Raw genomic sequence first — 24,110 nt, 5'->3', positions numbered from 1 at the left:
GGAAGGCGAGAGCAATGGTGGTGGGTTTTGTGGCAGCAGCAATCGACATCTTGTGAGCGCCTCGCAATCGAATGTCGGGAATTGGCATGTGTGGTTGATCTGGTGGTGTCGGTGAAGGGAGTCTGAAGTGAGAGCTTGGGAACTCTGCGGGTGAAGCTAGGAAGCTGTTGATGGTTGATGATGGGTTCTTTGACGAGCTCGTGGGAGTTGTCTCCATAGCTTCTAACGTCACAGGATTTAGGGAATGAGGTCAGGGAAAGCTCACAGGTCTACCCGGTAGCCTGTTGTAGTTGCAGAATTATTCGGTTCTGGGGACGTGCAACGGAAAAATATTGAGCTGCTTATATAGTGACGGGGTGAAGTAAGCTTCAGGACGGCGAACTCAATTGATGGCCTAAGCAGGTTCCAACCAGTAGTGAGTTCCAATGGTGGGTAAGCTATAATGACAAAGCTCTGAAGGGGATTGCTGGTTCGTGAGCTATTGGTAAAGTTGATGATTGTGTATTTGGTGAATGGTTTGGACGAGGTAAGGAGAAAGAAGAAGGGAGAAGGAATGGGGCGGCGGGGGGTGGTCGGCGTTATGAATGATTTCAGGTCTCCAGGACAGGGTGGAAGAGTGCGTGTTTAAGCTTGCGTGTGTGGAGCGAGGCAGGACACAAGGACGTCGCCGCCGAACAAAGGGAAGGGGGGTGGGGGGAGAGTGACCTGAAATAGAATAGCACACCTTCTATTGCTTTGCTTCCCTTTCCAAGCGCTCATGCCGGCCATTTCTAGTGGAGGGGACAGAAAGGTAGCACCCATTAGGCATTAGTAAGTCACAAACACCGTATTCCTCTGAATGAGGTATGTGAATTTGTGATCCGGATCTCCATGAGAATCGCAACCCTTTGGTCGTTTATTCTTTTTCCCGCCCAACCATGACCGGTGGTGATCAAGCGATCTAAATTGGTTCGCCACATACGAGGTTAGAGTGAGAAGGGCGAAGAACGCCGAAAGCGATCGAAATAGAAGGCCTGCACGATATTTTTCTGTCTGGGCGAAGGAATGAGAGAGAGGCTGAAGACAGGCAACAACCATACATACGTACTCTACGATACACCTAGAGTAGGGTACCTCAAAGCATGTATGAATGAGCAGCTCTAGGCAACCGCGTACCACGGGTAAGAAGGCGATGGAAACTACAAGTGATACATTGTCCTGTGAGTTGTGAGTGAGAGTGTGGGTGCGATCTGTGAGCGGGCAGGAACCGGTATCAGGTTTGAACACTGTCCCAGCGAGCGAGCGACAGGAGCGCGTGAGATGGCAGCCGTAGATGATGAAGGGAGAGAGACTCGATAGCTCCGAGTCGAACAGGAACAGGGGGGTAGGAGTTACCGGGGAGGGGGGGGTGAGAGGGGGCGAGGAGGGGAGCAGGGGGGGGTGAGGGGTGGTAATGGGCACATTACCATACAGTTATTTGTACTCGTACTGGCTGCTGGAGCAAGCAAGTAAATGAAGCATTTCTTCCCACTTCCCCCCATTCATTCTTCCATTGACCCCATTTCCACACTCTCTCATGCTATCCCCCATCCCAACAGCGAGAGTGATGGCGATTGACAATAAATGTTTGAATCTTCGAACGCACAGCAGACAGAGCACACCGGAAAGTAAAACAGTTGATGGAGGGATCAGAGTTCGCGGCGGGTGACTAGCGAGCTACGCATCAGGATGACAGTCAATTGAGGCTGCCATATCCGTAACGGGACTAGCACGGGGCTTAGTCTGGACCCCTCGGGCACGCGAACAGAGTAATAAGACTAAGAGTCACTTGGAGAAGCCCCACTGGTCAGTGACAGGTGACTAACGAATCCAACTCTGCTGAAAAGGAACGTCCATTTTCAGGAATCTTGTTCGACGGATTTACATGGTTTCTCTGCAGGGCCGGTAACTACTTGCTGTATGAGCAATCGGCAAGGGACTGACTGGGTCCCAAGATTCACTTCCCCTTCAACCTACCATCCCCCCCCTCCATCCCTGCCATCTTTCCCCCCCCATTCATTCCCTCCTATTCACTCTTTACTCGAGTACCGTACTCTCACATCTTCGTCTTCACCCTTGATGGTTCTACTGTGCAAACACGTACTCTTACCTTTCCCTCACCCTCCCCACCTCCCAAGCACAGACGACCCCCATAGGGAAGGGTAAAACCTGCTGCAGTCGTAGCTTATGGAAATTGCGGGAGAATCAAGGCAGAATGGATCAGCAATAGCGGACAAGTCATAGCGGCAAGGCTGCCTCATGCGCAAAAACTCAATTGCAAATAAACCTCAATTGAAACGTCAGAAGCGAGCCAGCAATTGCTGTTCGGCGAGGAAAACTTTTTTTTTCCCCCTTTTCCCCACTCCCTCCCATCTCGCCTGAACAACTCGACAGTGGGAGAGGGGGGCTATGTGGCAGACAGAACACGCGCTGAGGATTGATGGTCTGAGGGGATTGAGAAGAGAGACAGAGACAGAGAGACAAAGAGAAAGGAGGGAGCGGGGTAACAGATAAGGCTTCCGACACAATCAGCCTTGAAATCCTCACTCAATTGCGGTTTTGTAGTGTTCGGCGTATCCAAACTACCAGGGCGCTGACAGATGGCAAGGGGATTCGGACGATTGTATCATAATCGCGCCGGAACGCGACTAAAAATCGTCACAAGGTTCTATAGGGTGAAAGGGAAAAAAATAAAATAATTAGAACACGGTGGTCAGGAAACAAGGCTATGACTTGAAACGCGGTGACGGCGGCGAGCGGCCAAAAGTTTTACAATACTCGAGTAGAGTGCTTCTCGGCGAGAACAAGGTTGGGAAGTGATGATTAGAGGGCCAAGTTAGACTACACGTACTCGTACGGTACTACTTTGTTTACCATAATACACCACGAAGAATAGATGAATAAAAAAAAAAATTTAAAAAATAAATAATCAGAAGGATTCCTATGAAGCTCACGGAGCTCAGATGGGGATGTCAGGGAGACCACCGAAAAAAGTAAAAAAAAACGACACCTCACAAAATCAAGACTTTTCGTCCGGACTCTGCGCCCATTCCTTACCAAAAATGTCACGCATGACCCTTCGTCTAAACATATCGTCATCGTCATCCATTCGGGTGTGCATTACACTTATTTTTTCTTCCTTCTACCGGTACTCTACTCCACTCGAGTACCATCTCTACTGCTGCCGTACTCTTTCTTTCGTAGAATGGCTTAATCCCGCTCACGGCGGACCTTAAAGCTCTCCGGGCCGGAGAAAGGAAAGGAAAAAATCATGGGATGGGGTTGAGGGGGTGGGGATATGGGTGGGTGTGGGTGTGCGCAAAATGAGGGTAGGATTCGGACTCGGAAGAACACATACCGGGACCATGATGGCAAAAAAATAATAATAAAAATAATACGGTATGGTAGAGAAAGACACAGTTCCTAATCAATTGGGTAGATCTAAGCCTTGGAAAGACACACCGGGACTGTCCGGAGCCGGAGAGAGTGAGGGTGAGGGTGAGGGTGAGAGATAGAAACTCGAGAGTTGCTGCGCACCACCACCGCTCTCTCTCCTCTTGTGCAAAATGGCAGGTGAGCCCCTTGGGTGGTGTGTACAGTGAAGCACAATAGCAGGTAGACTATAATACTGTATCATACTCGAGCACAGGAGAGCGTACGAGTGTAAGTGTCAACTGTGCGTTTGACGGTTGTCGTTGTGGTTGTCGTCGTCGCGGTCGTTACAGCACAGAAGAGGACAGGGAGCAAAAACGGCGACAACCACCACCCCCGATATGACGCGGCTCAACTCAAATCCCCAGATCGATCGGGAAATTACTCATTCGCATCATGTACGGTAGAGCAGCGGAATGGATTGCGCATGTATGCGAGTGATTGATCTATTGATTGACCGAGTGACTGACTGATTGATTGAATGGGAAGGGGAAGGGGGATAAAAAAATAAAATGCCATTAAATTTTGGTACCGTGCCACCAGTGGAGTGGGAAACGCAGAGTTGCATGGCATCTTCTTGCCGATTCCTTCACTCCGTGGCTGTGCATACATGAGCAGAGCAAGGAGAGAGGGAGAAGAGGGCGGAGGTGAAGGAGGAAGGAATCCGAACTTCACCCTGCAGGCGGGTGGATGCGACGTCGACCATCAGCCTCTCGTCTCTCTCTTTGCACATGAGCCCTGTCACCCTGCCCCCTACCCGCAAAGCCACATATTGACCTGGCCTTCGCGGAGGGGGGGAAGAGGTTGAGGGATAGGAAGGGAGCTGGGTACCGTATGCTGCATAAGAAAGGGATCATCCAGGTGGAGGAAAATAACTTAATGGATCAGAAAGACCAAGGAAAGAAGGGAGAAAGGGAAGAAAAAAGAAAGGAAAGGAAAAGAGGGAAGAAAAGAAAAAAGAGGAGTTCGTGTTAGCATGTGCCGCCTTCCATCCCTCACACAAGAGCTTATCCTCCTTCCACAACTTGACCTCTCCACACACAGAATAGTGTACGGTAATGACATCCACGATCTCTTTCAAAATTTGGCTCACGCCTCATTCGTCCATCAGAAGGTGAGGGCAGAGCAAAGCAGCAGCACAGCATCAGTAGAGCAGAAAAATAAAATAAAAACCACCCCCTGCATTTCTCGTCCAGAAACCAGAACCACAGAAATGCTTTCTTCCTTTTTCCGAAAAATCGCTGAATAGATCCCTTGCATGCTGCGGATGGACGGATCGGTGCATCACACGACTTGCCTGGGATGGGATCAAACGGAGACAGTTACGGTGCAGGGCGGTACGGTACTCGAGTAGGTACGGACTCTCTCTTTCTCTCTCTCCCTCTCTCCCTCCCTCTCCCGCTTCAAGTTCAGCTGGGAGAGCGAACGGGGTTATTTTCCAAGATCCTGCTTCACTTTTGGGTGCGGGTTTTTGGTTTGTTTCAGCTTTTCTCTCTTCCCTTTAGCATCGCCACCCTCCTTCCCCCTTTTTCTCCTGTGATTTCTCCACAATTCAATGCCATCCATACAATCGATTGAAACCACCTCATCCTCAAACACCCCATCCCGGCAACAATTGTATTGGCGATCTTGATTGTGTCTTGCGAATCACTGATTCTGTGAGTGGGTGTTGTGGGCTGGGGGAGTGTTGCGGGTGAATTGGTATATATAGATTTTTATATATAGTCAAGCTTTCAGCTACGGTGCTGGGGTAGGGTGCCATAGTTATGGCTACCGTGCTCTAATGTACTCGTACCGGTACTCGAGTAGTCCGCAACGATTAGTTTGACCTCTGTCGGACGCGGACCCAATGATGCTCTGGTTTATCAATCGGCGGATAGTCTATAGTAGCGAGTGTGGATAGACCGATACTGTAGCCCTACGGCACAATTGTATCACACTATACCCATACCACTGGTTTTTTATACTCTACTGAATTCCACTGTGCTGCATGCTATCATGCTTAGCCATAGGCCCAACCTTCAGAACTTCAGCTCACCGTCTTATGTACCGATAACCCGATTCGAGGAAGGAATGGAATTCACTATCACACGAGTGGAGGAATATTAATAAGCAAGCAGCAGACAGCCTTCCCTCCCTCCCGCCTCCACAGTCCAATCGAGTAATACGAACGAAACACCACCCCACAGGATGGCCAGCTAGCTGAATAAAGGGCCTCCCCGCCTCTAGGAACCCAATGCCGGTCGTTATCTTAAAGATATCTCATCTGTAAGAAACAGTTCAAGCCTCGACCTCCCCATCTCACTCCTGTAACAAGCCATCCACCCCTTCCAGTCCATCCTCGACCCGCTCCACCTCAATCGAGAAAGCGAGACACAGGAACCGGCACCGCTATGCGAGTACTTGTACCGTAGCGAAAGTATAATAGGATCAACGAAAAGAAATATTGGCGGGCCAGGAGGAACCGCCTCCCCCGGCCGCGAGCCCAACATGGGAGAGACTACGATGACCAAGAAAGAAAGGTTGCATTACGGCAGCAATGCCGAATAATTCCAGTGTAATGTGTAAATCCTATGCACTCCTGATATTTTAGCATAAAGCCGAGCTTCCTTGCTTTTTCCCCTCACACTCTCTCTGTCCTTCTGCCTTCCTTCCTTCCTTCCCCCCCCCCTCCTGCAAGCAGGATAGCACCGTAGCAAACTAATTACTCGAGTAGGGTGGTGCGGTGCTTTCGGGCTGCGCGATGACGAAGATTTAGGGGAGGGAAAGGATTCGCGCTGGGCGGGGATGCAACTATTGTGATCCGGGCCTGCTATTCCAGCCGTAACGTCGTAACCCTTCTGTCGACTCGATCCTCCTGACTACGGTGCCTACCGAGTGTGGAGTACATATCTTACATTACTCGTACGTACAGCGGACAGGACATGACAGGCATAGTAAGGTCTCATTGACGTGCTTGCCTCCTTCTCATATACCGGTACTCGAGTAGGGGAATAGGGGTGTTTCTTTCCCCCTCATACGATGGAGTAAAGGTTATTTTCCAGGTCTGAAGAGAGAGAAAGAGAGGGGGGGAAGGGAGAGGGAGTTCTTCAGCGGAATTGGCGAGTATCTGCGGTGCCGGCACCAGTATCGAGAGTACAAACCGGAATTCTGTCCAGCTGTTTCCTCTTCCTTCTTTGTTCGCTATTATTGAAATGTCTGGAGCAGATATTTGTCCACGCTACACACCAAAGTTCGATCCCCTGGGACTCAATTCCGATTTTCGACTTACTCGGTGTTGATAGACTTCCTCAACCAAGAAGGACCTTTCCCTTCCTCCTCCACCAACATCATCATCATCACCAACAGCAACAACGCCGAACCCGGAGAAGAAACAACTACGTAGTCCATGATAACTATCCATACCGGATAGCATCGTACGCTATTATGGCTCAGTTCCTTTTCACCTCAGGTTCCTGCCGAATTTACCGAATCGCACACCCCGACCCGAAAAGCGGAAAAAGAAAACAAAATAAAAAGGAAAAAAAACCATCCCATAATCCGAGACAATCACTCACATTCAGTCATTCCTCTTCACTAAAAAAGAAAGAAAGAGAAAAAAAAGCAACTCAGAAAAAAACCCACCAATAGCCACACCTCCGTCTCTACCCACCCCATCATCATCACCCATCATCCCGCCGACCCAAATCGCACATTTTCACCTTTTCGGCACGGTTTGTCCAAGTCAGTTCAGCAGGAGGAGAGGGGAAGAAAAAAAAAGGCCCAAAACAGCCTATGTACTCGGGTGTACTCGTAAGGGTATTTCGCGTCCGGTTACACAAGTCCTCATCCAGCGTGTATCTCGAGCAATCGCCACTTCTCCTTTCGGAAGTGCTCGATAATTTTTGCAAACACCAAAATATACTCACTGGTTATCACTCGACTTTCCCAACCTGGTTTAGTCTACAGCAAATGCCACCCCTCGCGATGGAGGTGGTCAATACTTCTGTCAACCCCCTATGATAGTACTCGAGTATAGCCCCTCACATCTAGGATTTGCAGAGGGGAACAAAGAGGAAAGGGAGTTTCCAACTTGTGACCAGTCTGTTGCAGTACCGGTACGGTACTCGAGTACCACAACCACATTTCCTTATCGATAAGAGATAAGGTGAAATAGAGGGGAAGCGGTGGGGGGGGAGTAGACTAGGCAAGGGAGAGTAACCATTCCATTGCACAAGAGCTCGTTAGTTTGAATAGTCAGTTGTCGGTAGTCAGACCAAACCCTTCTCGGCTTAGCCCCTCTCTCTGCACTACAATAGTACGAGTGCTTGTACAAGTAAAGTACTTCAAGAAGATCACCATCACGTGGCGCAAATCCACCCCTTACTCCCTTCCTTCCTTCCCCTTCTTTCCTTCGTTCGTTCGTTCGCCCGTTCGTCTGAAGTTTACTCCCGTAAGATACACTTTCTTCTCGCGCGCGTAGCACAGAACAGTAATCATACCATATCAATTCCATTTGATTCACTTGACCACCCATTGCCCAGCTGCCTCCTCCTCCGCACCATGATCACGACCGGGCAATCAGAAAAAGATAAAAATATTTAGGAGTAAAAATAAAAAATATGATAAGTTAGTCGCCTTATTATTATTATTATTATTCCCCCCCTCCCCCCCAAAAAAAAGGGAGGAAAAAGGAAGAAAGAAAAAAAAAAGAGGGGGGGTATCATTCAAGTGCGTAACTGCGTGACCATATTTGTGTTTTGAAAAATAGAATAAATGATAGGTGTGGAGGGTAGTGGTGGTGGTGGTGATACTTCTGGTAAGGTAAGGCAGTCGTCAGTCGGTCAGGCCGTCAGGCAGTCAGTCAGTACCGTACTTGTGTACTCGGTATCGTATCAAAGGTAGGTTAGGTACGGTAGTAGGCAGGGAGAAGGCTAAGCGGACCCATCGGAGGACCCTGATCTGACCCGGTACCTACGGTATGTGGGAGTACGGTACCGTGCTCCGGAGCAGCAGGCGGTGTGGTATGTAAAAGTGGTTGCCGGTATTGTTGTACAATATCCTACTTTTACCATAACTTTGTGTTAGAGAGAGGGAGGGGGAGGGGGAGGGGGGGAGGAGGGATGTCTAAAACGTGCAATATCATAAAAGCGTACCGTAGTACAAGTACAGTACGGTTGTGCAGCTTGTGCTGCTGCTGCTGCTGCGGTTGGTCCAAACTTAACTTAACCGCTGCCTTGAATATTGGATCCTCTCTAAAGATCTGAGATCCTCTTCCATGGGGACACACTAGCGCAGTGTACAAGGGCAGGTAAACGGGCGAAGAAGAGGCCTTAAAAAACAAAAAAAAAAAAGAGAGAGAGAGAGAGAGAAAGAAAGAGAGAAAGAAAGGAAAAAATGGATGGATGAATAAACGGAATTGAGGTTTTTTATTTTTATTTCTATTTTTTTAGGGGCTAGGTACTATTGTAATACGGTCATGGTGGGGGTTTATCGAGGGCCTTGAGGTTGCTTGCTTCGTGCGTTCTGTCCCACGATTCCGACAGTCATGTCTACAGGCCGTGATCCTCAAGAGCCGAAGCGGGCGGCGCCTTAAGGCTGGCGCATCTGGCAATATCCCCTGGGTACCTAGTCATGATTCTAATCTGTTTGGCTGTCCTGAACTTAACTTCACTTCGGTTGTGCATTACCAGAGTAGGAACAATTGACTGATCTCCCCGCCAAATGCAATTATGATTTGATGCTCACAGAATTGTGATTTACAACTGGCTGGCTGATGCACCTCTCCATTGCTTTCCTGCTTCCCCAGACACATGCCGGCCAAAAAAAAAAGAACCTCAATCGGCGAACAAAGCTACACACATACGCATCCTATGTGACCCCTCGAACACACACCAGTAATGAAATGTAGGGAAGCAGGAGAAGGTCCATATCAGGACGAAAAGAAGGATACAGAAAAAAATATGAGAAACCAAAGCCCAAAGCGAAACCCGTAATAAATCATATCGTAATCACCAGCATTTTTTTTCATTTCTCGCGCGAGATATACTGGTGTACCATGATGAGACCTAACAAAAAATTTGAAAAAGAAAATGCCCGATGACTTTTTTCCCACTTGCCTTTTTTTTTGAGCCAATAAACCCTGGGTAACCCGTCGGGGACGAAAGGAAGAAAAGAAAAACCGTACAAAGGAAAAGCAACTTTTAGAAAAAAATGGACAAAATTTGGTTCATTGAAAACAAACCCAAACCGTAACACCTATGCAATTTGATCCCGCGAAAACATAAGGCGCCCGTAAGAATTTTGACCAAGAGTTACGCGGCCTGGGCCTCTGGGCAAGATGCCATGACGTGTCCTGGTTGCTTGCATCTGTTGGTTGGGTCAATACGAGGATGATTAAACATCGAAGGGCCGGGGGGACGAACTTGTAGCAAACTCTGTCCTGTTCACTGGGACAATCACGGGACAGATGGCCAATCTGGCCACAGTTGTAGCACTTTTGTCCTTGAGTGCAGTCACGACTCAAGTGACCTGGGGAAAGGTTAGTAGTATTCAACGGCATACGCGCGATAGCATAACAAGGCTTTGGATAGTACCGTATCCACCGCAAGAGTAGCAAGTTTGTTGTCTTGCGCCACCACCCGGGGGGCCACCATAACCCGCGCCGCTGGCAGTACACTGACGGGCGATATGTCCTACCTTGCCACACTTGTAGCATTCGGCACCACCGCCGCTGCCGTAGCTACCACCACCGAAGGAACCAACTTGTTGGGGGGCATCGTTGCAATCACGAGACAAATGACCTAAGTCCAACTATACTTCAGCAAGAATTCCGACAAAAGAGTACTCATTGGGCTTCCACAAAATATGGAGTGAAAACCGACCGGTTTGGCCACAACGGTAGCAAGATTTCTCCTTGGCTGGGCCTGTGCAGTCACGACCTGGAACAAGAAACGTTAACCACAGCCAATATGTGGCCAAAAATAGGGGCAGAAATGATCAGGATTGAACATACTCATGTGGCCATCTTCTGGATTGCGCGAGATGAATTGTTAGCATGGTCTCCTCCAATTCGAAACCTAACTTATTTGGACGTGGAAAGAACATACGCCCACAGTTATAGCTAAGGATTGAAATGTCAGCTCACATTCAGGTAGCACACAGCCACCAGCATTGATATTTGGGTAGGCTAGGAATTAGGGAGTGGAGGGGAGGGGCTGAATGTTTACCAAACAGGAGTTCCACGTTTTGGGCACTCACGGGCCTTGGGAATTCATCATCAGTAATCTCGGTCTGCAGTTGGAACATCAGAAAAGCAGTTCACCTGGTGACCTCCCTCGCCGCCTATTTTTTTTTTCCAAAAAAGTCAGTATGAATCCAAGAGGATCGGGGTCATTATTGCGAAGTGGTGGGCGGGGCGGAGAAATTCGAATTAAACCGTGGAGGGGGGCAGAAATGAGTGAGAGATGTAAGGAATTGGTGAGGCTGTAAAGAGCCGCCAAGAGCAAAATGAAAATGAAACAAAGAGGAAACTGGGCGAGAGAAGGTAACAGCGGGGATGGTGGGGGGAACAGAGGGGGGAGTAAGATGCTAACAATTGTAACAGGCTCTAGCATTATTTCCGGAACCGAAATCCATTTTGGCTGTGGATGGTGAAGATTAGTAAAAATGTTTGTTGGTCGGAATATTCGGTAGCAATTGTCAAACTGAGCGTCCGAAGGATCTTCGGGGGGTGTTGGAGAAAGGATGGAAAGGAGTTGTTGAAGTTTTGAAGGTAGTGAGGGAGTGAGGAAGTGGGTGAGGGGGAGGTGAAGTTCTGGTGAGCAAACCTTGCCGTGAGGGTTGGAGGGCGAGAGAAAAGGAAAAGAAAAAAAAAAGGGCGTACATAGTAAGAGGGCGTTACCAACTTAACCCAACTAAGATTAGTTCCCCGCTTTTCCGCTAGCTAAGGACCCAGAAATTGATAAAAGATTCTGCCGAAAGAAGAGAGAGCAGTCCCGAAATGAGATCTCCACAAAGCACACTTAATTATGTGCGACCAAACCCTATCATATCTGAGAAAGAAAAAAAGGAAAAGAAATATCGTAGCTTCCGACCCCGCGAAACCTACTTGTATTGTGCTCTGCGGAACCCACAATACCTGCATGGGATTCTGCCTCTGGGACCAGCAGGGAATGCCCTGCCACATTGTGCTCAGAATGTAGTGGAGAGAAGGGCCCACAGATGCCGTACCGGTATTTGCGACAGCTTCCCAGATAAATTACTTCCACCAATGAATTTTGAGTGTGACTTCTCTACTCTACCAATATGTCTGCAGTGCTGGCGCTGTACTGTACTATATCTATATGTAATGCCCCTCCCGCTCCCGTTGGCAACAACGGTGTAACTTATTGCCTGGAAAAGAACAATTGCACTTGCCCTTTCATCCAATACCGGTATTGCTAGACGCCGCCTGGGTTAGGAAACTGGCGCTGCAGCGTGATCTTCCCCACATTTTAAACAAAGACGCGGTGAAGGCCTGGGTGCTTTCCCTGGTTTTCAAAGGACCATCATGTGCAGGAGTTGATGATTATTAGGTGCCCTGTGCAAAGCTTACAAGAAGGGCCACGGGTGATATTGGTTCCTATATCACATGTATAATAATATTATTATTTTACACCATTAAGGTGTTGCGAAATGTCACATTTTTTCTAGCCATCCTGTCCTCTATTCCAAGTCATCCTACGCTTCGCCTTCCTTTTCCCCGCCCTGGTCTTCTTTTCGATGCCCGGGGCCTCACTCGAGAAGGTATCGCCATCTGAACCCTGAGCGAGGATCGCCCGTCAATAATTGCACAGTATGTGAAACATAAATCATCTGCACCATGCCCACGTGCTTCCTACGTACATGCACGATAAGGCTTTCTTGTCATGGGTGGCGCATTACCACGGGTCAAAAATAGGCACACCTAACCCCCCGCTTCCATCCAGTAGAGATCCGTGGCATCTGCTCGACCCCATCAGGGCAAAAAGAAATGGTCCACACGCCTCCTCTGATGATACCCCGGCGTCTCCATTTCGTCCGATCTCATTATAATATCCCTTAGAGAGTAAAATCGTAAACAATCAGTGCACGTCTCCCTTCGTCTTGCTCCCTCAACACCACCACTTTTTCTTCATCAAATCCACCAAGCCATCCCACATCATCGACTCTCCAGTGGCTTCTTGCGCCGGTCTGCCGAGAAACTTGTGGCTCCACCTTGACGCTAGCATTCAACCTCCGACGTTCTGATACTCCACCTTCTAGTTCCCAAACACGAAGCTCGGAGCCTCTCTTAGAGAGAGAAACTGCTTTACCACGGCCACTCACTTGGGCAGTAGAGACCGAAGACGTATGACCCCACAAACGCTGCCCGGGCTCTATGGACAATGATGCAGCATTCGATTTTACCATGTAGAGAGTGAGGGTGTTATCGGCATGCGAGGCTAAGAGGTATCTAAGACACCAAGAGAAAGTTCCAGAAATTAGTCTCATTTTTCGGACGAATAGAAATCAGAAACAAAGGGGAGATGTGATATGTTCAGCTTTGGCGAGGATTCAGAAAGGACTCACGGATGGGTGTACGAGATAGACGAAGGCTGAGCCAGAGGTGTATCATTGTTTATATTTTGTTGTGATCTGGACCTGGACCCAATACCACCCCCTCCTTCCGTGGGCGGGGCTGGAGACCCCACGGGTGACGATCCTCCGGAAGTGGTTGTACCGAACGGAGTGAAACTGGTGGGCACTGCCGTTGCAATCCTTGACTCCACCACAGTATCCGCGTCATCCGTAAAGCGGAGTTCTTGGATCCCTACGGACCAACCTGAGATGTGAAGCGGGAATGCGTACGCAATACTAGCAATCATGGACTTTTGCGCTGATCGTCGTAGCGAGAGTGATAGGGGGGGCCAAACTGTATGTGACCGCAAAGATGAGAGGATTTTCGGTGCATGCATCATGCGGCCTTCTGGTATCGGTAAATCCTTGCTGAAATCCCTCTCAGTGCTGCTGCTGCCTCTGTCGGCTGATCCGCTGAACCGATAGACTGTGAGCAGCTGCGAGGATGACATTGTTAGCAGGTATGGTGAACAATAAGCCATAGAAGTGATCATCAGCCCTTGTGAACGGCTGTCTCCCGCAGAAGGAGCGGGCCCAGCGTAAGAATATTCAAAGGTCAGCTTTGGTAATGATCCAGTGGCTGTGTCCAGCTGATACAATCCAAAGCCCCCATTTTCAAATCCGACTGTGACATTCACGACCTGTTTAACATCGCTATCCTCATCGATGGCAAGTGCGGTGGGCACGCCGTATCTTTCGAATCCTAGAGAGCCTTGATAGAGATCCAGACCAATGTCTGGAACACCTCTGTGTTCCAGTCTCCAAATTCTCAGACCACTGGTGGGGTCGACTGTAAAGACCAATCCCTGGAGCATGACCATAAAGCGTTAATCTCGCTTTCGTTTGTAGCACTCAGGTGCGGAGTGACATACTTCATGAACCCTAATCATCAGTGGCGGTATCGGCGGTGGAAGCGGCGGATTTTCCGCGATAATGATTTGACTAACACTGCAGGATCCTCTATTCCAATTATGCCTTAACCTATACAACTCCTTCCACTTTGTTCCAGTAGCTCTTGCAAGTCCTTCATCTTGGAGCCATCGAGAATTCCGCGATGAATAATGTAAGCTTGAAGGGGGCGCGCGCGCAAGGCCCGGAATACGTGATGCTCTTGGGCGTACAAATCGAGCGTAAAATAGTGCTTTCCAAATCTGGTCATCGCGAGCAATTCGTTGAAACCGTTTCGAAACTCTCTGGCAGGAAGCGAGGTCGTTAATGTGTAAGAAGGACGCAATGCGTAGAAGAAGTTCGTCACTAAGTCGAGTGATGTGAGGTAAAGTATTTGGGCGGCGGCGTTTCGATGGCTGCCCTGGAGACTCGGGAGCTGGTCTTTTTAACATTGTATCAAATGAAGGAGAAAAAAAAGATACAAACGGTTTGCACCCAATTGCTTGGAAATGGCTGCAAAAGGTGGTAGGGTTTTTTTTGTGTTGGAGGTCTTTCGGGGCGTAGTTAGAGTGATGAGGTCAGTTGAGAAGGCCGAGCAGACTCGAGCACAGTACTCGAGCACGGTGCAGGTAGCTGCATGCTATCGATTGGAAAAGCTTATCGTGAGCTTGGTGAAGGTGGCGCACTTAGCCACATAAATAATCTCAGGTGAAGCTGACTCAGGCTTCTTCAGCCACAGCGGCTCGAAAGCTCCCCTTTCGGTCAATTTCGTTTTCCCCCGGGACACTTGAACGAGACCCCTCAACCCGACTTATAGTCTACCTACTCGTATATCCTTGGGTTCTTAGAATCAACTCTAATCCTTTACCGATACATCTGGCTTTGCCTTGAGCCGGTTGGTTGGCAGCCATGGACATTCTCGGCAGACACCGCATCGCGTTCAATAACCTAGGAGTGCAGCTTTTTGCGGATCTTGAGAGGGACCTAGCTCCCGTGTTAACAAAAGGTGAGTTTCAGTTGTTGCTGGTGATTGGGGTTAAGTCTGTTAAATATTTATCTTCAAATATAGGGTTGGGTGAGAAGGCAGATCTGGAGAGGGTAATTGCGGAGCAGAAGGAACTTTTGCAGGAGAGGCAAGCTTTGGTGTGTACCCCGAACTCGCGCACCCGTATCGCCTTAGCCATTCTCTGACGTTCTGAGTTTGTTAGGTTGATGCATATCAGAGCGCTAGCGAACAACAGCAGCAGAAAATCCGAGAACAGGAGAACCGGCTACAGAGTCTGGGCTATGGGATAGCCAAAACCGAAATTGAGAACGAAGCTCTGGTGGAAAGACTTGAAGAGATTGAAAAGGCTGATAGAGAGCGTCAGCGTAGAGCGTATGCCTGTTTCCTCTAGTGAAGATTCTCTTTTGCATTGATGTTAACCCATTAAAATAGGCTAGCTATCACCAAGGATAAATCCTTAGAAAACAAAGAAAATATACCACCTGTTTTTAATTATCTCGCACAAAACACCCCGAGTCGAACCCTCACACGGCCAGTATCCCCACCTCCAAAGCCTCTGAATAAGCCACGGATACCATCGAGCACTCCAGCAGGCGGAGCGACACGAACACTATTTTCTTACAAAGATGGTGAAGTTCAAACGGACCCTATTTACTCGTTGGACGATCTAAAGAAGGCGTATCAGGAACTTGCTTCTAGCTACAATGATATTCATTATGAGCTCGATCAGTACAAGGAGGCATACAGTCGTCTGGCCGAGAAATATGCGCAGAATAAGGCTGTTTGGAAACAGTGGTCTGAGCAAGAAAACACTCGATTGATTAATTCAAAGAAGAGAAGGCTAGAGGAAGGTACTACTGAACTGCGGGCTGTGGGGCGGAGGATTAACGGCTATACAACCCCAGCCACATCAATAACTGGGGGCTCACCTACTTCTAGAGCGCCAAATATATCCCCTATCAAACCACGGTTCCGACCATCTGTCGTTCATTCATCACCGAAAAATGGAGGACTATTTCACGAACTTCTAGAGTCTGGTGCTGGCATGGCAGGGGAGGTTAAAGGGTCCTTCGAGCTTGTTGGTGGGAAAGGTCTGGTAGGGGGTGGCCCGAAAGAGGGCTCAGTAGAGTTGCCTTCTTCGCCTCTCAGCAGTCCTCCCTCGTCTTTATCTACCCCCGAGACCCAGGTACCATCAAGAACCCTTGGAGCTACCCGGAATTCTAAATCGCGCGATGATGGCGACTCAACGGAGAGTGATGACGAGCCTAGGCCTAGCAATCGTTGTAACGACGCACTCGAGTCTGTTATACCTTCTCGGGATTCTGCTTTTAAAATCCCTGTGGTTAAGGAAGAGACAGGCGCCTGCGGTCGTGGCCGTATCAGTCAGGAAGGTGATAGTATGGCACGGCCTGTAGTCATCAAAAGTGAATCCCATACAAGTAGTGAGGGTCTTGGCTATCATATGTTTGATCAAGAGAGTCTTGATTTGGATGATATCGGACAAAAACCTCAAACACCCCGAAAACGCCAGAAGCCCCGCTATCCTGAGCTAGGAGCGTCGGAGAATATCGGCAGGCTCGGCTGGATTAGCGGGGGATTTAGAATCGCTCCCACCGGGGATACTGGGGAGGCACAGGATGCTGAAAATGATTTGCCAGTACCTATTTTTCCTCCTTCCGCAGTTGGTGAGGGAAAACCTGTGGGTATATGGCCAGACTCTCAGTTAGTGCGGCCAACGACCCCAGTGCAAACGGCCGGGGCCGGGCCTAGGAGCAGCTTTCCAATTTCTGCTGAAAACGAGGGTAGCAAAACACACCCACCTCTCAGACGATCTAGCCGAACGAGTGCTACTCGAAAGACCCTTTCACCAACTACCAAAGCGAAGAAGCTCAATGCCCACTCGCCACCAAAAGCGAAAAAGCGCCGCATGGCAACATCTAGAGCTATAGCTAGCCTCGCAGAAGATGGTACAGATGGATGCGAGGACATAAACACCTCTTCCATTCATCCACCGATGGTACTGTCGGAAAAGCAAAGGAAGCAGCTTGAAAGAGATATGAAAGGCACAACCCGGTTGGATGATATATTAAATTCGCCTGCATCCCGGACACCAAACTTGGCGCGTCTTAAGAAGAGTATACAATCTAGAACCTCTCCGGTCAGGAAACGGACTTGGGGCGGTGACGGATTCGGGGCACCCCAGGTTCGGCCCCCAAGTAGTGCTGGCCCGTCTACTTCTGCATGGCGTGCAGGAGGAAATATGAAATCAAAGGCGCGCGATATAAGTAGTACCTTGGATATTTCTGATTTCCGAGTCAACCCTGAAGTGAATGATGGCAAAGACTATGCATTCGCAGAAACGGTCAGGAATCGTGACGCAAGGAAATGCTTACCAGGATGCATGAAGACCTGTTGTAGGGATCTTGTTGGCTTCACGGAGGCTGCCGGACTGCCTGCTGTGAGCAAGGGCCCTAGGTGGAGATCCAGTTCGCCCGCCCCTGTTGACGGTTGTGATCTGCCTAGGAGGAACCCGAGAAAGGAGTCAGTGAGTAGGGAGGACAAAGCCAAGGAGTTTACAAATCGGTATGGAAGGCATCGAGATGCATTCGAGAGGCGTAGGAGCCCACCTGGTTTCTGGGATGCGGACTTTCCAACAACGCCAGAGCTGGAACAACAGCGGGTAGTGGCCGAAGAAATGAGAAGGAAGAAGGTAGAAGATATGAGGAAGGAGGCGGGGAAAGGCAACAAAGGCAGATATGTTTATAGGGATTAAGGTCATCGTTATTGTTTTCTTTCCCGCATAGTCTGCTGATATATTAGCTATGCAGCATTTATTTTGTGTCATTACCGGCTTTTTTTCAAGGAAGGTAATCTAGCTTTTTAATTGCAAAATACGGGGATCATAGGGACGTTTTTCGGGTGCGCATGTATTACAAATGCATCGTTTTTCTTATACACTTAAAGAGTTCTCGTGCAGCCAGTACCACTTTTTGTAATTGCCCTAGGAGTCTACCTTGTGCTATCCTGGGCTGGGATAATTTCTGTGATTTGGTAGGAAGTCCTACTTTTATGGCCTGGACGGCTCTCCTTGAGCAGGACAAATTGATAGCACGCTACTACAGGTTAAACAGGCCATTGGCTGATATGATACGAACCTTTCGGCCTGGGTATATATGCACGATTACCGCTCAAACCGCGCCCACTCTCGACCACGATACTCCAGCACCCACACACAGATGATCCAAAAAGTAACCGAGCGCTCCGTTGCTCCCCCGCCCCCAACGAGCCAACCCGTCGTTTACCCAAACAAAGGTGTGGAAGGTGCTGTAGTGCTTCGTGGCCGACGACGCTTGGGAAGGGCGGTCAAGCTAACGCCTATCGGGAGGGTGGAGGGGTTGGACTTCCCATACCCGGGGCAGATATCATATAACTTATCGGACACCGGAACAATGGGTGAAGCGGGACCTGGCAGATCTCACACTCTTGGTATTGGTATTGGTGGTGGATTTGGAGCCTTTGTCCCTGAACGCTTTGAAATCGCGGTGGGGATTGAGGGATTGATGGCGGTGCGGTGGCTGGCTTTTCGCTTTCTCCCGTGGATGTTTTCGAGTACTGTGCTTTGCGATGTGACAGGCGAAATATCTCAAGTGGGGAGGAGGAGGGGGGGGTACTTTCTGCCGACAATCTCTGGTGTTTTTGTGGGCCATTGACACCGGGCTTGAATACAGCTGCCACATGATACCGGGCTTTGGAATAGTCTCTGTTCGGCGCTGTGCCCTGGTTCCCGAGCCGTCTGGGCGTCTTCCTGCACTTGTTTCTTCCAGCATCGGGGTGTGGTTACTACGATACTACTACTGTTGGATGGATGTTGAAGAAGGAAGGAACTTCATTGTTTCTCTCAGGACGAGCCTGCTCTTTTAAGTACAAATGAGATCAGTGCGCCCTCCAGTTTACCCTCATCCTTCAGATCACAAACCCTCAATTCCCACATACACACCTTAGGTTGTTGCCCGTACACATCACCTCACAACTACTACTACTACTACGATACTACTACCAGTATGATACTGCGGACAACTCTTGGTCTCTTCATACTGTGCTTTGTCCGGCAACTTGCTTGCGCAAAAGATTAGTCTCTGAGCATCCTACCAAGGGATATATTCACGCTTTATTCTTCATTCGCGTTATGTGTACCGGGTTATGTTAAATGCCCATCATAACTAGACACCTTCAGCCCTCCTTTCCTTCCCCCCCCCAAAAAAAAAACCCCCCAACAAGACATAGGATATCACTCGAAACCCATCAGCAATTTTATAAGAGGTCGTGCGCCTTGAGTCGGACGGAGATTGCGGACAAAGTAATGTGGAGAGGTGTATGTGGAATGTTATGGATAGAAGGTAGAGGGGGAGAGAGAGCTGCTCTCTTGATTACTTGCTCGATGCATGTGCCTATTGCCTTCACGGTTATGCCAGCGAGCGGTGACTATATCCATCGACGTGACTTGCCATTTCCTCAATATTGATATGCAGCCAAGTATGATATGATGGATAGTACGGCAGGACTGCACACATCCGCACTTTCCACACAAGCAAAAGTCTATGAGGACGCGTAGTAGAAGTGACGTGGTTGGCCCTCCCGGATGGGATGGACAGGTTCCCTTAAATACATGAAATATCCCCCCCCTCAGAGGTGCCTGGTATTACATCTCCCTGACGCAACTTATGGCGGGATACATGGCGATATCCAACTCCCCGCCTAGCCTAGCCTACCACCTGCGGGATCCGATAAACCGAATCGAGAAATGCAGAAAAGCCTGAACCTTATTAAATTCCTCTCAAACCCCCCCCTCTGTGGGGTAAAAAACAAAAAGAAAGAAAGGCAAGGGGGGGGGGGTATCATACCCTGTAGGACACAGAATAAGCTTGAATGCGCTCGGTGTGCATGAAACGAAATGATCAAACTGTGATACATCCACCCACTCGTCAGAAGTGTTTCGTGAAGCGTCTCGCGCCTTAGAACTCCGGTTTACGGAGTCGGTCATGGCCTCCTGTGCTATTTGGGCTACTACACTGGACTCGAGGCTTATGCATGCCCTACCTACTACTGACATTGCTTTGGGAGATAATTGATGAGGGGTTTTTGAAAAGTTGGGAAAATCAATTCTTGATAAGTGGCTGTAGCTTTGGAAGCAAAAGGAGGTCATACAAGGCGTTATATTATACAATGATCCCTTTACTTTGTGGTCCTCATGTTCCTAATTGCTGATTGTTGACAATGCAACACCTACAACCGCCCGTCGTACAGCCCTATGGCGCAATAGCAATTAAGCAGGTCTCAGATCACGATCACTTCTGACAAGTGGTTGTATGATATCATATAATTGGTGAACCAGGACGGTAAATTATTAAAGCCAGACCAAACCGATTAAACTAAACCAAATGAGCTAAGCTCGACCTGCCCCCGTAACCGACCACGGATCCAGTGCTGCAGAGATTGAACGCAAGTATTATCCGTAGGCTTTCTCCGGGCAACAGACGGTCAGCAGGATCAATGAAAGCGGTTCTAGTGAGAGCACGGGTTCGGTTTGGACCTTTTTCGGGGTGGAGGTCTCGACAAAAGTCTCGTATGTGGCTGGGTCGTTGACGGTGGTTGCGGTTAATCCTCATCCACTTCATAGATCGCAACTATAAAACCGTCGGATTCTAGATCAAGACCACCTTTCAGAAGTGTGATCTCGTGGCCTTTTCGTTATGCTGCCTTGGTCTGTTAGCTTGTGAGTGAAAAAGCTTTTTCCAAGGGTCGAACCAAGCAGAAAACCCTCTCGTCTCGTATATCATAGCTCGTATAGTTTTCTCTAGGTGGCAACAGGATCGCTGGGACCACCCACGCGCTTTCGAGCGGCATCTCCCAAGTATAGCGAAATTGTGGCAGCAGCATGCTCTGAATCTTCCTCAAATTTGGTAAAATCGTTGGTGGCTTCGAGGTCACCAGGTGAAGGATATGGGGGTCTGAGCCTCCCTTCGCACACAACGCTCCAAAGGCCTTCTCTGGTGAGCAGCATTTCCATCTTTACCCTCCACGCATCCTAGTTTTTGCCCGTAAGAAGTGGCGGACGCGGCCGGTTAGCGTTGTTAACATTGGAACTGCCGGTGGGGGACATCGTTTGAAGAGGAACGAGGTGAAGAGAGGAAGGACAATAGATCAGAGAGGGGACAAGGTATAAGGGTAGACTCAAATCCGGGCTCACAGCCTGTCGTAAATAGAGGCAAATAGGAGACAAAAGTGTAGGGGACGTGTGGTAGAAGTGACTTGCTTGATTTTCTGAGTGGGATAAACGGGTCTTTTAAATGCACAAAACCTCCCTTAGAGACGTCATACTATGGCCTATAGACACCTCTCCGACGCAACTTGTGGTATCATAGGCTGGATGACGACATCCAACAGTTTTTCCCCTAGTCACAGCATGGTTGTACTAACGGGAGCTGTGTTAACTTTAATAGAGATTGAAGAAAGCGTCCGAACATACAGTACAACGCAGCCAGAGGCAGCCGAAACTATGTGATACTCTGCTAGCATGATTATTGCGCTTTTCTTGGTTCATCACTGGATCGGTCTGGTATGAAGGGGTCGAGGGGGTCCATAGGGCGGGGGATGTAGATAAGGTTGTACCCTAGTATGCATTCTAAAGATGCTGAGATATGGTGTAGGATAAGACTCTGCTGGATCATGTTTATATGGATGTGGTCACTCGCAACAAGATGATAGTTGCAGTGGCAAGTCCGCAAGAAAGATTATTATGGGAGGCCGATAGGTTTAACCCGTGTGCTATTGAGTTTTTGGTACAACTACCGCTATTAGCTCCTGTCGTAGGCGGTTATTTCCCAACATCAACACCGTGCTGTGCTCGTTATTTTTGGATGAACTCTCTATATAGGCCATCTTTCAAGTATGGTATTCAGCATGGGAAAAGTGAGTGATCTAGTCACGGCATAACCAATGCCTTAGTAGGTATGATACCTGATTTTGTGGAAATAGCCATAACCCACTCCTTCAGCCGGGTGGCTCACGTTCTGATTGCTTTAAAAATGGCCGAATAATGACAGTGGTAGAACGTTATCAATGATAACATACAATATGTGCATGTCACCGATATATTCGTGAAATTTTTGAATTCCTTGTTTGACCGTGCACAAGCTACTAAAGAATGCTTCTTGTCATTCTCACCAGAGCAGCCATCACCTGCCATAAGATAGGTACATATAGATAGATATGTTCGGGGGTGGTTGCCATTTCCCAGTCCTAATTGTGTTGTATTGTGGTGGGAAAGCTCCCATCCTCCGTAGCCAGTAGGCCCCGAACCGCTAGGCAAAATATGATATCGAAAAGCGCCGCCGGGCGTGGAGAGAAAAAAGGGAAACGTGGCGAAAAACCATAATACATCCCAAACACCCCCGCCGGATCCGTTCATCCAAACAAAAACAAAACCCCTCCTCGTATCTGTAACCTCCTAGGACGCCGTAGGCTTGGGGTCTTGATTGTTGTCTTTGTTCCCATTATTTTTCCCGGAATTCCGAACAACCACCACAACCGTAATGATAATCGCAATAACCACGACAATGCCAACGCCGATACCCAGACAGATCCACTTCTTCTTCCTCGCGCTGCGGGCGCTCTCAACCGCTTTGCCCATGTGGGCCGTTGCTTGTTCCATGTCCCGTTCGACTTTGGTGGTGTTCTCCTCGACCTGCATAACCTTTGGTTCATCCAGGACGACTTGTTCCGCCATTTGCTCGAAGAGGCCAAGGAGCTCTATTAGCGTTGTCTCGATACGTTGAATTTCGGCATGGCGTGCACGGACCGCCGCGTTGACCGAGTTGGCTTCGCGGCTGCGGCCGCTGGAGAGGAGCTAATGTGGCTTTGTTAGAAAAGGGTGTGGGGAAGGGGAGGGGGAAGAGTGGATTTACTGCTTGTGAAAAGACTTGGGTTTCTCCACTTTCTACCATACGTTCCACGTCCGCTTCCGTTGCATCAGGATTTACGATGCGGTATTGTCGGGCCATTTGGTCTCGGTATCTAGTCTTGAATGAATTCTCCGTCTATCCCACACGGTCCATCCATCCAGCATTAGCATTGGCCAACCAGTTAATCAAACCTCACCGCATGTAAAACATATATGGCCTACCTGCTGATACGCCCTCAACTCCTTATCAAAATCACCCTTCAGCTTATCAATCTGCTGCCTCTTTGTGTTCTGCGTGGAATATTCATCCATGATGAGAGCATCTCGCTCAAGGGACTTGATACTATCCCTCAGCTGCTTCGTCAGCACCGACGTCTCCGCGACTAGCGATTCCAACTGCTGCGTTGAGCCCGAGGTAGCGCCATTGTCGTAGGATTGTAGAGTCTGGTTGTGCAGTGCTCCGATGTCTAGCACGGCTTGTCGGAACGTCGTCAGGAGACCGCGGATGCCGGTGACTTCGTTCAGGAAGGAGTTCAATGGGAGGGCTTGGTGGCCTCCATATCCCTGGCCGCCGGGAGCCTGTCCGTGCGGTTCCGGATTTTGGAGCAATGGGGACTCCATTTCGTAGCCTTGGTACTGGAGTTTTTGTTAAACACTCGTTAGCCTTTTGGTCGTCATTAAGAGGGGGTGGTCATTTGTCGAGCCTACACTCATGGGTTATTTTTTGTTGCTAATCTTTTGTGAACTGCTCCAAGGGATTCGCACGGAGAAGGTTGCAACAAGGCAGAGGAAAGAAGGAGAAGAAAAAAGCGGCACCCACTGGTTCCTCCGGTACTTATGTCTCTGTGGCTGCGGCTGAGGGAATAGCTGAGTTGGGATTCGGCAGAGGGATAAGCACAAGCTGACAAAAGAGGCTTGGACATGGGAGGCTTATTGGAGGGCGACAAGTAGGACAGACTGTGTTTCCCTCCCTCCTCCCCGCCCACTTTGTTGGAGAAATAGCTATCCCTGTTCACAGGGTTTCCCACCTCTGCATACAGAGGTGGGCTTCGTTAGAGTGTTGTGCTGGTGTCGTACCGGTCGGTATAGTATCTCGAGTACCGCACAGCGGAGTATTCGTACCGCAGTCTGGTAAATTAGGGTGGGGGAGGGGCTCTCTACCAATATACGAGTAGACTATCATACAAA

General features: G+C 49.0%; 5 protein-coding genes; 2 read left to right on the top strand and 3 right to left on the bottom strand.

Moving 5' to 3' along the window:
• Nucleotides 1-6,124: 6,124 nt before the first annotated feature.
• On the top strand, nt 6,125-7,080 carry GSTUM_00002248001 (uncharacterized protein; the record flags this gene model as incomplete). XM_002836016.2 has 1 exon in its annotated part: nt 6,125-7,080. The coding sequence occupies exon 1, from the start codon at nt 6,877-6,879 to the stop codon at nt 7,078-7,080; it is 204 nt and encodes a 67-aa protein (XP_002836062.1). The 5' UTR covers nt 6,125-6,876.
• Nucleotides 7,081-9,141: 2,061 nt separating this feature from the next.
• GSTUM_00002247001 (uncharacterized protein) lies at nt 9,142-11,588 on the bottom strand. XM_002836015.2 has 8 exons: nt 11,025-11,588; nt 10,754-10,773; nt 10,659-10,693; nt 10,524-10,552; nt 10,314-10,370; nt 10,026-10,232; nt 9,855-9,960; nt 9,142-9,798 (listed from the first exon to the last, which is right to left on the bottom strand). The coding sequence occupies exons 1-8, from the start codon at nt 11,065-11,067 to the stop codon at nt 9,744-9,746; spliced, it is 552 nt and encodes a 183-aa protein (XP_002836061.1). The 5' UTR covers nt 11,068-11,588; the 3' UTR covers nt 9,142-9,743.
• Nucleotides 11,589-12,510: 922 nt separating this feature from the next.
• GSTUM_00002246001 (uncharacterized protein) lies at nt 12,511-14,512 on the bottom strand (the record flags this gene model as incomplete). XM_002836014.2 has 3 exons in its annotated part: nt 13,950-14,512; nt 13,021-13,874; nt 12,511-12,904 (listed from the first exon to the last, which is right to left on the bottom strand). Exons 1-3 carry the CDS (start codon nt 14,406-14,408, stop codon nt 12,511-12,513), a joined length of 1,707 nt encoding a protein of 568 aa, XP_002836060.1. The 5' UTR covers nt 14,409-14,512.
• Nucleotides 14,513-14,761: 249 nt separating this feature from the next.
• On the top strand, nt 14,762-17,911 carry GSTUM_00002245001 (uncharacterized protein). XM_002836013.2 has 4 exons: nt 14,762-14,962; nt 15,026-15,099; nt 15,165-15,334; nt 15,395-17,911. Exons 1-4 carry the CDS (start codon nt 14,866-14,868, stop codon nt 17,733-17,735), a joined length of 2,682 nt encoding a protein of 893 aa, XP_002836059.1. The 5' UTR covers nt 14,762-14,865; the 3' UTR covers nt 17,736-17,911.
• A 4,203-nt stretch (nt 17,912-22,114) lies between these two features.
• On the bottom strand, nt 22,115-23,963 carry GSTUM_00002243001 (uncharacterized protein). XM_002836012.2 has 4 exons: nt 23,631-23,963; nt 23,145-23,558; nt 22,927-23,058; nt 22,115-22,868 (listed from the first exon to the last, which is right to left on the bottom strand). The coding sequence occupies exons 1-4, from the start codon at nt 23,634-23,636 to the stop codon at nt 22,470-22,472; spliced, it is 951 nt and encodes a 316-aa protein (XP_002836058.1). The 5' UTR covers nt 23,637-23,963; the 3' UTR covers nt 22,115-22,469.
• Nucleotides 23,964-24,110: the final 147 nt, after the last annotated feature.

The sequence above is a fragment of the Tuber melanosporum genome, assembly GCF_000151645.1.
Source record: "Tuber melanosporum whole genome shotgun sequence assembly, scaffold_124, strain Mel28".
Lineage (NCBI taxonomy): Eukaryota > Fungi > Ascomycota > Pezizomycetes > Pezizales > Tuberaceae > Tuber > Tuber melanosporum.
Note: the sequence above shows the minus strand (reverse complement) of the source record. Positions and strands in the feature narration are given on the sequence as shown.